The 14,564-nt window shown below is 44.2% G+C and overlaps 1 protein-coding gene across 8 annotated transcripts in view; it reads left to right on the top strand.

Moving 5' to 3' along the window:
* The window catches only part of BORCS5 (BLOC-1 related complex subunit 5), a 110,214-nt gene that overhangs the window by 5,995 nt on the left and 89,655 nt on the right, over positions 1-14,564 (top strand). For 2 of the 8 annotated variants that reach the window (XM_025455116.3, XM_025455122.3), the window contains exons 1-2: positions 8,368-8,698; positions 11,977-12,120. In XM_025455116.3, coding sequence (XP_025310901.1) covers positions 8,641-8,698; positions 11,977-12,120 — 202 coding nt within the window. In that variant the 5' untranslated portion in view covers positions 8,368-8,640. Of the gene's footprint in view, positions 1-8,224; positions 8,699-8,809; positions 9,207-9,425; positions 10,528-11,976; positions 12,121-14,564 lie in introns of those variants that run through there. The other 6 variants (XM_025455117.3, XM_049102401.1, XM_025455121.3 and 3 more) reach the window with 6 other exon arrangements.

Here is a 14,564-nt window from a genome sequence, read left to right as displayed (position 1 = left end):
CTCACCCCCCACCTCTGTATACCTGCCAACAGATGCAACTTTACCAAACCACTGATAATTAACTTGCCAAAGGTCCAAACGTTAGACATCTCCAGCTGGTTGGTGTGAAGAGCTTTCAAACCTAAAGCCTTAAGCAATTGTAGCTTATTATTTTAGGCCTGATACAGCTGTCCTGGTTTTAACCAATAGCTAATCAAAGGCATATGTTGACTGAGAATAGGTGTGAACAAAAGTCCTTTGTGTGAAACGGACTCTTGCCAGTTGCATCCAGAGGATGATTTACTCCCGAATTACAATAATGTTGCAAATAATTGGTTTTTAAGAGTTACCAAAGTAAAGGAAACTCCACAGTGATTTCATATGGGAGTAATTTTCCTGTTGCAGCAAAAAACTGATGTAAACAATACGTTTTATTTCTGCGGGTGATATACTTGAGGATCTAGGTCAGGAAAGTTCACATTCCTTGTGTCCCTTCACAGGACAGTACCGTTAGTCACTAAGTAGACCTTTCCTTCACTTAGAAGCTTCAGATTTAGGATGTTATACAATGAACCCATCATTGAGGTGACATGTTATTTTTTCAGTTATGACAGCAAACAGAGGACGCTGATGAAAATAGTTAAAGAAATTTTTCTGCTGGTATGAACTAGGTGTTTAAGGTAGAAATAAAATTCTTTTTTTGTCTCATTGTCTGGAAAGATTCTTTTTCTTAAATTTATTTATTCAGAGAGAGAGAGAAGCAGGCCCCATGCAGGGAGCCCGATGTGGGACTCGATGTGGGACTCGATGTGGGGCTCGATGTGGGGCTGGATCCGGGGCCTCCAGGATCAGGCCCCGGGCTGTAGGCGGCGCGAAACCGCTGTGCCACCAGGGCTGCCCTGAAAAGATCCTTGATCCTCTTCTCTTGATGCCTTAGAAGTCCCATTTATATGAAAGCAGATTTTTTTTTAAGTATTTTATTCAGAAGATATGTATTAAATACTTGCAGGGGGAAATTAAAGACCCCCAAGACATTAGACCTACCTTCAAGATGCTTACAAAGGGCAAGACAGACAAATCAATTATTGTGTAAAGAATAAACATAGGGCAGCCCTGTTGGCTCAGCGGTTTAGCGTCGCCTTCAGCCCAGGGCCTGATCCTGGAGACCTGGGATCGAGTCCCACATCAGGCTCCTTGCCTCTGTCTGTCATGAATAAATAAATAAAATCTTTAAAAAAAAAAAAAGAATAAATATTATGATAGAAGACGTTAAGGAAGCTCAGAAGAGGGATGCATCATCTGGACTTCTGGGAGGAGATGAAAAATTTAATCTTTTTTTAAAGGACCTTAATTTTTATTTTTTATTTTTAAAGATTTTATTTATTTATTTATTTATTTATTTAGGGGGGAGAGAGAGAGAGAGAAAAAAAAAGAGAGGGAGAGGGAGAAGCAGGCTCCCCACTGAGCAGGAAGTCCGATGCAGGACTGGATCCCAGGACACTGAGATCATGACCTGAGCCAAAGGCACCCCAAGACTTTAATTTTTTTAGAACAGTTTTAGGTTCACAGTAAAATTGAGCGGAAGGTTCCCATATACCCCTTGCCCCCACACATGCACAGCCTTCCCCATTAACAACATCCTCCACCTGAGAGGTACATTTTCCTACAACTGATCAACCTATACTGACACATCATAATTACCCAAAGTCCATAGTTTACCTTAAGTTCACTCCTAGTGTATTACACTCTATGGATTTGGACAAATGTGCAATAATGTATATCCACCACTGTGGGATTATACAAAGTATTTTTATTGCCCTAACTATCCTCTGTACTCAGCCTATTCATTCCTCCACCCCCCCACAAACCCTGGAAGTCACTGGCAATCATTTGGTCTTTTTATTGCCATGTTTTGCCTTTTCCAGGTGTCATAGAGTTGGAATAATGTACTACGTAGCCTTTTCAGATTGGCTTCTTTCACTTAGTATTATACATTTACATTTCCTGTCTTTTCATGGCTTAATAGCTCATTTCTTTTTAGCATTGAATAACATTTCATTGTCTGGATATACTAGTTTGTTTATACATTCACATACTGAAAGATATTTTGGTTGCTTCCATGGTTTGGTAATCATGAATAAAGCTGCTATGAACAGCCATGTGTAGGATTTGTGTGGACATAGTTATCAACTGTAAGTTAACCTTGAAGGATGAAGTTCAGTTAGCCAAAGGTAGAGGAAAAAGAGCTGAATATTCCAGACAGAGAGAATGGCATGAGTATTCAGAGAATTTTATTCTGACTGGCATGAGTTTTTTTTCTGTATGCAAATGTAATAGAAAGAAAGGCTGGGGTCAGAGCAAGTAAGTTCTCACATGCCAAATTTGAAACTTTGTCCTGAAGCCATGGGGAGTTATTGAAGGTTTTTATAGGGCAGTGGCAGGTCCAGAGACCTTATTAATATTCTAAAAATTCTGTTTGCCAGCCATATGTAGGATGGATTGAAGGAGGTGAAGCCGGAGGCCTTCTGCTCTCCTAGAAATAGAAGAAGTGAGGAGGCCCTGACTAGGGTATGGAGGTAGAAAAGAAATTAAGGAGAGAGACCCTCCAGACTTGTGAGTAGTTGGAGGTGGTGGTAGAGATAAGCAGATTTACGGCGTAGGAGACTGGCTGTTTGGAGTGTCAGGCAATATAGAGATATGGGAGGAGGAGCTAGTCTGGAATGGATAGATGCATAAGGAGTTTCAGAAAATTTGAATCCTGGTTTTATTACTTATTAACTTTGCAATCAAGAATAAACTCCTTGGGATCCTTGGGTGGCGCAGCGGTTTGGCGCCTGCCTTTGGCCCAGGGCGCGATCCTGGAGACCCGGGATCGAATCCCACGTCGGGCTCCCGGTGCATGGAGCCTGCTTCTCCCTCTGCCTGTGTCTCTGCCTCTCTCTCTCTCTCTCTCCTCTGTGACTATCATGAATAAATAAATAAAATCTTTAAAAAAAAAAAAAAAAAAAAAGAATAAACTCCTTAACCTCTATGCAAAATGAAGAAGGTGTTATCTACTTTATAGGCAGGTCATACAGGGTCAATATTATTGATGAAATTTGGAAGTTTTGGGGTTCATGAACGAACGGCCAAGAAAGAATTCTTGAGACCTTTTTGGTGCAAAAAAGTGATTTTATTATAGCATGGGGATAGGACCCATGGGCAGAAGGAGCTGCAGCGGGATTGTGAGTAGTGACTGATAATATACTTTAAAAATTTATTATTATTATTATTAAAAATCTTATTTATTTATTCATGAGAGACAGAGGCATAGGCAGAAGGAGAAGCACCTGCACCCCCATGTTTATAGCAGCAATGTCCACAATAGCCAAACTGTGGAAGGAGCCTCGGTGTCCATCGACAGATGAATGGATAAAGAAGATGTGGTCTATGTATACAATGGAATATTACGCAGCCATTAGAAACGACAAATACCCACCACTTACTTTGACATGGATGGAACTGGAGGGTATTATGCTGAGTGAAATAAGTCAATTGGAGAAGGACAAACATTATATGGTCTCACTCATACGGGGAATATAAAAAATAGTGAAAGGTAATAAAGGGGAAAGGAGAGAAAATGAGTGAAAATATCAGAGAGGGTGACAGGACATGAAAGACACCTAACTCTGGGAAATGAACAAGGGGTAGTGGAAAGGAAGGTGGGCAAGGGTTTGGGGTGACTGGGTGATGGGCACTGAGGGGGGCACTTGGTGGGATGAGCACTGGGTGTTGTACTATATGTTGGCAAATTGAACTCCAATTAAAAAATATATACAAAAAAAAAAAAAAAAGGAGAGAGAGAAGCAGTCTCTCTGTGGGGAGCCTGATGTGGTACTCCATCCCAGCACCCCAGGATCAGGACCTGAGCCAAAGGCAGACACTCAACCAGTGAGCCACCCAGGTGCCCCTGATTACATACTTTTTAATTAGCGGGGGTTAGGGAATAGCGTAAGTCTCTAAGGAATTTGGAAGCAAGGCCTTTAGGACCTTGAGGGGCCAGCTGCAGTTAAGATTACTTCTAGTCTTAAATAAAACATAAACATAAAGGCATAAAAGCAGCCATGGGGTCCTTATGGAAGGTCATACTCTGCATGTTTCAGGTCTCTGTCACTGGGAGGCAAGCTGCAAGGAGATTTAATTTAAGCTCCAATTTCTCTCACCTTTGTTTCCCTCTCATTATGAAAGTGCCTTAAAAAACCCAAATGACTGTTCAGTTGTTACTTACTGCGTGTATAAGTCACACAGGTTGCTGTTCATGGGGAAATGATTTTAAAGGTGCTAAAAGGCATTGGTTCCAAATGTGTTCTACCTCTAAAGTCCATAGTGTAGCCCCTCTAGGAGAATCCTTGAAGTATAAATCCCCAATTAATTTTCTTGCCACCAGATTGTAAGCTTCCTAAGGCTAAGGACTAGGTCTTGTTGGATCACTTATTCCTAACCTCTAGCAAATGCCTGGCACATTATAGACTACCAATAAAAGTTGAGTCAAGGAATGAAGACATTTTGTATTTCTATATCCTTTCTCTGATAACAGCTATCGAGATATAATTCATATACCATACAATTCACCTAATTAAATTGTACAATTCAAAGGTGCTTGAGTGGCTCAGGAGGGTAAGTGTCTGCCTTCAGCTCAGGTCATGTTCTCAGGGTCCTGGGATTGAGCCCCACATTGAATCCTGCTCAGCAGGGAGCCTGCTTCCCCCCTCTCTTTCTGCCCCTCCACCCTGCTCATGCTCTCTCTCTCAAATAAATAAAATCTTTTAGAAATAAATTATAAATCCATTGGTTTTTAATATATTCAGTTATGCAACTGTTACCACAATAAATTTTGACCATTTTTATCACTCCCAGAAGGAAACCCCTATACTTATTAATAGTTACTCCCCCTTTTCCCTTCCACACCCCTCCTCCTCAGCTTTAGGCGACCACTAATCTTTTTTTTTTTAAGATTTTATTTTTTCATGAGAGACACACAGAGAGAGGCAGAGACATGGGCAGAGGGAGAAGCAGGCTCCCTGTGGGGAGCCCAAAGCGGGACTCGATCACAGGACCCCAGGATCATGACCTGAGCAGAAGGCAGATGCTCAACCACTGAGCCACCCAGGTGCTCCTTTATTTATTTTTTTTTAAGATTTATTTATTTGAGAGAGTGAGCAAGAAAGAGCATAAGCCAGGGGAGGAGCAGAGGAAGAGGGAGGAACAGGCTCCCCGCTGAGTAGGGATCTGGACATGGGACTCTATCCCAGGACCCCGAGATCACTACCCAACCCTAAGGCAGACACTTAACCAATTGGGCCACTCAGGTGCTTGGCAACCACTAATCTATTTTTGTGTCTATAGTGCCTTTTCTGGATATTTTATATAAATGGAATCTATAATATGTGATCTTTTTGTGGTGGGATCTTTTCCAACAGAATAATGTTTCTTAAGGCTTATACCTGTTGCAGTACATTTTAGCACTTCATTTGTTGGTGGGAGGCAAATAATATTCTATTATATGGATATACATTTTATTTACCCCGTGGAAAAAAAATGGTGATGTAAGAGATCTCAGCCTGTGTCCCCACAAAAAGATCAACGATTAGACAGTCATCCACAAACAAAAACAGCTCTGGGAGAGTTCTGGAGCCCATTTAAGAAATGTCAGCAACATAGTACAACAAACAAGAATAATCACACATGGGAAGGAGGAGGAAGAAGATAGCTTCATTTTGACTGCATCATCCCATCAAGACAGCACTGCTCAGCACCAAGAGGAAACCTCTCATCTAGAAAGAGTTCTCCTTGCCAGGAAAGGAAGAGCAGAGTGAGTGACCAGCTTCCCCAGACGTTCAGAAGAGTGCACAAAGATCCTGCCTCAGTCTCACTGCACTGGTAAAGCTGAGACATATAGACATATACAGACTGCTAGAAACAAGGTCTTCCTTGGTGCTATGCAATGGGAGCAATCAAGGTTCAAAATGCCTTGCTCTGTAGTCAAACCAAGCGGGTTTTACCCCTAAAGACACCAATGACAAGCACAACTGCCAGGGACCCCTTGCAGATCTCACCAGCTTTTGTCTCATAGGCATTCATATTCACTGACATCAGCCACCCAAGTCTCTCAGTCTCTCGCTGCTCCCTCCTACCCTCAGCCCAGGCCAGGAACCACAAGGGCATCCAGCCGAGGCCTCTGCAGCTGTGCAAGTGCAACAGCTAGATCTCTGTGGCTGATGTGCACTGTGTGTGTGTGCACTCAGAGCTAGTCCCTCCAGCTGCACACTTGCACACCACCTGCCTGATACCCATAACCAGGCTCCACAGCAGTGCCCATGCCTGAAGGGAGAGAGTGCAACCACAGAAGAGCACACTGACAGCCTGGGCCTTTCAGCTGCTTGTGGGCAGCTGAAAAATACAATGATTAAATGGAAACATTTAATACAGAGCTGAGAGCTTAGCTGACCAAACAGAAGAAGGAATCAACAAACTAGAAGACAGATCAATTAAAGTCACCCAATCAGAGAAGCATGAAGAAAAAAAGAATGAAAAGGAATAAAGAAAGTCCCTATGGGACTTACTGCGCCCCATGAAGAGAAATAATGTACATATCATTGGAGTCCCAGAAAGAGAAAAGAGGAAGAAAGAAGCAGAAAGTGTATGTAAAGAAATAATGGCTGAGAACAATCCAAACCTGGGGAGAAATTCGGATATCCAAGATTATGAACCCAATAGGTCAACCCAAAATTTCAATCTAAACCATTTTCTCCAAGACATGTTATAATTAAAACTACCTAAAATCAAAGAGAATTTTTAAAGCAGAGAGAGAAACAAATTTTCTCTCATATAAGGCGATGAACAGATTTTTCAGCAGACACCTTGCAGGCCAGGAGAGAATAGGATGCTATATTCTACATATATGTTCATTCTTCAGTTGAGAACATTTACAATGTTCGGTTTAGAATGAACTGTTCATCCAGTGGGAAGCATAAAAAACACCATCACATCAGTGTGGATTAGGGCATGGAACACAAGATAAATATATTTTGATGTGGAAAAGGGGAAAGAAAAGCCAGAACATGAGTTCTACTCTCCCCTTTTCCCTGGTCTCTTGGCTGCCCTCAAAGATGGCAGACCCGGGAGAGGAGCCAGGGGCTCTCCAGGAAGAAGTGGTCCCATCAGCCTGGTGGTTTATGTAAGGCTCAAGACTACAGTCAAACACCATCTCCTAGGAGCCTGCTTGATCTCTCAGGCATTTTTTAGTTCTTCATATTCCCACCAAATACTGAATTTACATTCATTTGCACTTTCCTCGTAGTATTGCAATAGCGAGTAGAGGAAAGAGCATGGGTTTGAAATCAGAGAGTCCTAAATCCTAGTTCCGCCATTTGGACCACGAAGAAGTTACCCATTTGTGGGCCTCAGGTTTGCTTTGAAAATCAAATAAGGTAACATAAGTGAAATGTCTATGATGCTATAGAATAGAAGGGATTTAGTTCATTTGGCATTGCTTCTGAGACTACAAATATAAAATCTTAGGATATTTGCTTGAAATTTCACGAAGCAAATAATATAAAGTGAGTTGCAAAGTTCTGGGAACCCCCAAAGTATCCCACCTCCTCGGTGGCATTGATCTGCCCAAACTGGCAGATTCCATGTTGCATCACTTGTACTCCACCCTCACCTTTGCTGGCTTGGGAATGGATTGTGGCTAATTGTCAACGTCCCCAGAAAGTGCTTTAGGGGTACCCACTTTCCTCTGAGGATGCACACACACCCTAACATGTGAATCAGCATTTTCTATTTCTTCCTTTTTCTCTCATTGCCAGTTCCTCCCTTCACCGTCCATATTTTTTGTATGGCTGTCCACTGCCCACCTCCTAGCTTCTGGAACTGAAACAGAAGCTTTGCTTTTAGGGAGTTGTGGATTCTAATCCTAAAGATCTGTCTAGCACCTCTCTTCCTCCATCTGTAAACGAGGTCGAAAAATTTGCGATATATACAAATACCGAATCACCGGCTGTACACCTGAAGCTCATGAAATGCTGTGTCAATGACAGCTCAACCAAACCAGCAATCCCCCCCGCGCCCATCCTACTTAGCCAATAAAGCGCCGAGAGAGGGAGGATGCTTAAAGGTGACGCCTCATTACACGAGGGAAGGCCTTACTCTTCCGGGCGGCCGTGGCTGTGCGGCGGTCGGGCCCTTTAAGGAAGGCGGTGACGCCGCGGCCAGCCTACCCGCCCTCCCCCGGGCCCGGCGTGGGGGCGGGGCAGGCTCCCAACCCGGAACTGACGGCTGCGCGCAGCCGGCGCCGCCAATCCGCGTCCCGGAAGGAGTGAGCTTGCGGCGCCCGAGCGAGTGAGTGAAAGCGGCGCCGCCCGCCGGCGGCTGGCGCGGCCGAAGCCGGGCGTCCTCCGCCTCCTCCCTTTCGGGTCCCCCGGAGAAAGCGGACGAGCTTCTGGCGGCCGCGCTGCGCTTCCCGGCGCGGCTGTTCCCCGAGTAGGGCCTCCCCTCCGCCGCCGCCCGCGCGTGTCCGTGGCCGGCCGTGCGGCGGCGCCCACCCTCGCGGTAGCATCCCTGGCCCCAGCCCCTGCCCGGTCGGCCCGCCGTTCCTCCGCTGCCACCGCTGCCGGCACCATGGGCAGTGAGCAGAGCTCCGAGGTCGAGAGCCGACCCAACGATCTGAACCCCTCAGGTCGGTGTCCTAACTTCGCCCTCCTCCAGCTGGCCCCGTCTGCCTGCCGCGGGGGCTGCCTCCCCGCCTCGTGGGCACCGGGACCGCGGACGCCGACGCCCAGAGAGCCCCCGCCCTGCTCGTTTTCTCGAAAAGAGCGAAAAAGGCCACCGCCTGTCCTGGCCGTCACTCCCGCGATGGGAGCGAGTGCCTGAGACGCGAGCTAAACCAGCCGTGCGCTCGGGCCCGCTGCTTCTCCCAGCTCCGCCTCCTCTTTAAAAGACGACCTGGTTAACGTTTGGCGAGGGTACTCGGGACGGGCCTGGGGTGATGCGGCTCACGCAGCGGATGGGGCACGGACAGGGCCTCTCCGAACGCGTTCCTTCTGACGGCGGGTCTTAGACGCTCCTCTGCAGGGGTGTGGGGCAGGTGTGCAGTCGCTTCGGACCCTTGGGTGCGAGCGAACGTCTCCAGAAGCTGCGTTTTCCCTCGAGGTGTCTCGACTCCCTTTCTCATATCGGAGGAACCGGTCAGCACCGTAGGCTCTGGTGTTTTTCTTTATTCTTCGCGCTTACGTAGTTTTAAGATTTCTCCCAGCGCTTGAGGTAGGAATGGGAGGATTATTGCGCTGGGAATATAGTAAGCATTCAGTAAATGAAACAGCTGAGGTCTATTTGAGAATCATATGCCCCCCCCCCTTTTTTTTTTTAGCCACAAATCCTAGGACAACTGGCACCGCTCTGGATACACTAGGGTTGCTAATCCAAACGGGATTAAATGTGGAGCCTAGATATAAACTATTAGCTTCAGGTGTACGATCTAGTGATTTGATACTTGTATATATTATGAAATTTTAGGCCCTGTTTTACAGGAGAAAGAGAGATGCTAGATAGAATTAAAATCCACAACTCTTTTTTTTTTTTTTTTAAGATTTTTATTTATTCATGAGATACACAGAGAAAGAGAGGGGGCGGGGCAGAGACACAGGCAGAGGGAGAAGCAGGCTCCCTGCAGGGAGCCCGACGTGGGACTCCATCCCGGGTCTCCAGGATCACGCCCTGGGCCCAACGCAGACGCTAAACCGCTGAGGCACCCAGGGATCCCCACACAACTGTCTTTCAATACGCAGAACCGTTCTCTGCCTGGTAGGATCTGTAGTTCAGAAAAGTAGAAGCCGACAGATCTAGGGTTACGACTAGTTCAGACCCTCATTTGGAGGATAGATTGGCACAGCTTCTAATGGTGAGCGGCATCTCTTAGCTTTGCTACATTGTGCTATTTCCTTGGGAAACCCAGATTATTTTATCTGTTACAGAAAATACAGTAATAGTTGTCACCCTTTATTTCTTTGCCTATGTGTCAGTCTAGAAGCGTATTTGAGGGGAAGAAGTGTGGCATCTTTTTAATATGCTTGCTCACCTCCTGACCCAACAGCATGAACTTGAATTAGTACTGTAGCATGCTAACCAATAGCATAGGTTGGAATTTGCAGAGTCCCCTGTGCTAAGTAGTTTCACGTGCATCCACATTTAATTCTTATAGCCCCATTTTACAGGTAAGGTGATAGAGATTAGCTAGAACCTAGTGAAATCTGTTTTCCCCTGGAGTCTGGGGGAGAAGAAATCACTTAATTTGTAGCAGAAAAGATTTCTGGCTTGGGATTTGTGAAATATTAGGTAAATTACCAAATGAGATTAAGAGGCACTTCTTGAAGAGCAGTAAAAGCAGAGATTCTAAAAGAGTGAATGCCAAGCCCAGGAAACTCTGGCCTCCAGGAGGACTCTGTGGCATCCCTCCATTAACCTTTGAGACATGACTACGATGAGCTTGCAAATACTAACTTCTAGAAGGTAAACCACTTTATTTTTTTATTTTATTTTTAAAAATTTTTATTTATTTATGATAGTCACACACACACACACACAGAGAGAGGCAGAGACACAGGCAGAGGGAGAAGCAGGCTCCATGCACCGGGAGCCCGACGTGGGATTCCATCCCGGGTCTCCAGGATCGTGTCCTGGGCCAAAGGGAGGCGCCAAACCGCTGCGCCACCCAGGGATCCCCGGTAAACCACTTTAAAGGTTTATTCTTGCCCTAACCAGGAAGATATTTGAGGAGAGGAGGATATTTTGGTCTAGGAAGTTGTTGGTAGTTGGAATCCTTCCTACCAATGCTTTACTTTCTCTCAAGGGACCTGGAATTGACCAGCTGCTAGCAGTCCTACAAATTTCTGAATTTGGCCTCAGCCTAAAAGGGACCTCTACTATTTATTTCTGCCCTTTTTCGACTAATGCCTATAACTGTAAGGGTGAGGGGTCTGTGCCTCCGGAATAGACCCATCGTATAGGGTTGAGAACCAGTATTTTTTCCCCCCATGAGTAGGATCTATTAAAAGTACCTGGCTTGCTGTGATAAGGTGGCTAGACAGTTTGCAACCTCAGTTTCACAGGGATGGACCACATACACCAATATCCTATACATCTCCTTTTCTAGCACTGTTGACCTTGGGCAGGTAACAGCCAAATTTTGTACTCTCATTTTCTCATTGGTAAAATAGGGACAATGAAAAAAAAAATAAGGACAACGGGGATCCCTGGGTGGCGCAGCGGTTTGGCGCCTGCCTTTGGCCCAGGGCGCGATCCTGGAGACCCGGATCGAATCCCACGTCGGGCTCCTGGTGCATGGAGCCTGCTTCTCCCTCTGCCTGTGTCTCTGCCTCTCTCTCTCTCTCTGTGTGACTATCATAAATAAATACAAATTTGAAAAAAAAAAAATAGGGACAATGTCAGGAGAACCAAAGAAGTAAAAATTTAAAACAATCTACCTATATTTTTGTGTGTTGAACAGTAAGATATTTTTAATTACAAAAGGAATTTCATACATGTTATAGGGTCCTGTAATGTTTGAAGGTTTTTTAGTCGAAAATAGAGGTCTCCCATGATTCATTGCCACCTTCCAGCCCGCACTGCGGGATAAGTGCAGTTAGCATTTCTTTTTGTGTAAAAATACGTGTCTTTTTTTTTTTTTTTTAAGATTTTATTTATTTATTCATGGGAGACACACAAAGAGAAGCAGAGACACAGGCGGAGGGAGAAGCAGGCTCCATACAGGGAACCCGACATGGGACTTGATCCTGGGTCTCCTGGATCAGGCCGAAGGCCAAACGTGGCGCTAAACCCCTGAGCCACCTGGGATGCCCCTAAAAATACATTTTTTTAATGAATGTACTCAAAACAGCTTTGGTGAGACAGAGGGGGCAACTAACATGGAGCTCCTGAGCAGTGTAACTTTATTTTCAGTGACCCCTTCTCCAGCGAAGCATAGAGCCAAGATGGATGATATTGTGGTTGTAGCTCCAGGCTCCCAGCCCTCAAGGAACGTTAGCAACGATCCTGATGTCATCAAGTTGCAAGAGATTCCAACTTTCCAGCCGCTTTTGAAAGGTAAGAACTTGGCTTTTGTCTTATCTGAACCTGCCAGAAATGTTTGCGTAGACACACTAATCTTCCCAGAGAGCTATGTGCCTTCCTCCTCTCCTTTAGGTCTTTGCTTAAATGGCATCTTCTTGGTGAAGCCTTTGGCTGCCCTGTTTAGAATTGCAACCCTTTTTGCTATTTTTCCCTGTAATAGTTAATCACCGTTGATCTGCTGCATAGTTTACTTATTTGTTTACAGTCTGTGTTTCTCTGTTAGAATGTGGGCTCTGTGATGGTAGGAACTTTCTGTGTTTTGTGCACTGTCGAATCCTAGCACCTGAAATAGAGCATAGTATAAAGTAGGTACTGAGAAACTGCATGAATGAATGATGTTGGAGTTGGCCTTTACCTGTATATTTATACGAAAAGATTTTTCACTGTTATTTGTGGTCTGAACTATGGGTTGACTAGTTCAGATCCATAAAATGTCTATAATCCTAGATAAACTTAGAATTAATCCTGACAACCATTTTGTATGAGAGTGGAGGGTATATATGAGAGGATTAGCATATATTGATCAGTGTATACTGAGATCAGAGTTACCTTTTTCTATTTTTACTTTTTAAAGATTTATTATAGAGAGAGCACACACATGTGAGCATGTGCAAGCAGGAGGAGGGGGCAGGGGAAGAGGGAGATAAGCAGATTCCCTGAGGAGTGAGGAGCCAGACAAGGGGCTTGATCCCAGGACCCTTGGATCATGACCTGAGCCAAAATCAAGAGTCAGATGCTCAACCGACTGAGCCACCCAGGCACCCCAGAGTTACCTTTTAATATAAATTGTATTATTCATTTGATAATTTTTAATTATCAAATTTTATCAAAAGCGGTAAATGATAATTTCATTACATATTTTTATGTTACATGTTTTTGTTAATAAATTTATCTTATGTTGTCGTCATATACATTAAAGAAGTAGTAGCAATGACTTTGTGTTAACTAAATGGGGTTTCTATTATAAGAATCCCTCTTTTTGTCTCTTTTCCTCCAGAAGATTAGGAAATAGAAATGAACATAAGGTCCTGGTTTACTTAACCTGGTACAACATAGTATAAAACTTCTTGCGTTTATACAGCTATTTGTATTGGAAGGTACCCTCCTCCACACACATACAAACACATGTCATCCCCTTAATCCTTACATAGTTAAATATGTTTGAATGATTTGTGTCAGATCAGACACCTCACAGGTAGAGAGGTTGAACTTGAACCTTCTTCAATGATGTCAAATACTAGTTACACTATTCCACAGTGTACCTAAAAAAACAAAAATAAAACAGAGTCCTATATCGTCTCATTCTGCCCCACACTTCGTCTGCTTTCCAGGTGAGGAAATAAAAGATTTCAGTCTTTTCCCAGAGGCCTCAGTGTTCGACTTTGCAAACCGCTTTGGTTCTTATGTGAAAAAACACATTACATCTTGTTGCAAGTCTTAATAGTTTTCATTATTTTGAGGGATAACGTGATTCTCCAAAAAAGCCAGCATTAATGAAATTTCCATCTCCACATGTCCCTGTACAATCAGATTAGAAGATAGCCAGATTTAATGAATCTGTAGAAACTTAGAGGTGGACACTTGTGTTTTGTGCTCTAGCCCTCCCAGACATGCATGTAGTACTGCCCAGATTTGTAGTGTCACGCCTCTGCTTCCTGTTAGCTATGTCCTCCCATAGTCCTTCTAGTCCTGGGTGAGGCCTGATGTGACCAGCATTTGTCCTCACTTTAGGCAGACTAAAAACAAGCAAGAACAAAAACCAAAAACTCCCAGCATTTTGAGATATATTTAATAATTTCCTGGAATGTTTCTTTTCTAAGCATTCGAAATAATTCTTATTTTATGGCAGTGGATTGATTAGTAGAGAAAGTATCGAGGAGAAGGCTTGGAAACTAACCTCAGATTGATTGATTGATTTTAATTTTTTTAAATTTTTATTTATTTTTAAAGATTTTATTTATTTATTCATGAGAGATAGAGGCAGAGACACAGGCAGAGGGAGAAGCAGGCTCCATGCAGGGAGCCCCACATGGGACTTGATCTCGGGGTCTCCAGGATGAACCCTCCCCCCCCCCAGCAGAAGGCTGCGCTAAACCACTGAGCCCCTGGGGTTGCCCCCAATCTCAGATTTAAAATCATCATTGGGAACTCTAGAAGTGAATGACTACAGTGCAGTTGGACTTGGTTGCATTGATACCTGGATTTAAATTGGGACTTGGCTACCCACTGGTTATGTAGCCCTGACTTTGTTTTTCACCTCTTTTGGACCTTGGTTGTTGAGAACATTGAGAATAGATGTGAGAGAGAGAGGAAGACTGCTGAGGGGCAGGTTGCAGTTAAGGGGTGATTTGGGATTTGGCTAAAAATGGTGGAGAAATTAGTTGATAAGGGTGGCATGAAAATAGAAATGACAACAC

This window comes from Canis lupus, chromosome 27 (assembly GCF_003254725.2).
Source record: "Canis lupus dingo isolate Sandy chromosome 27, ASM325472v2, whole genome shotgun sequence".
Lineage (NCBI taxonomy): Eukaryota > Metazoa > Chordata > Mammalia > Carnivora > Canidae > Canis > Canis lupus.
Note: the sequence above shows the minus strand (reverse complement) of the source record. Positions and strands in the feature narration are given on the sequence as shown.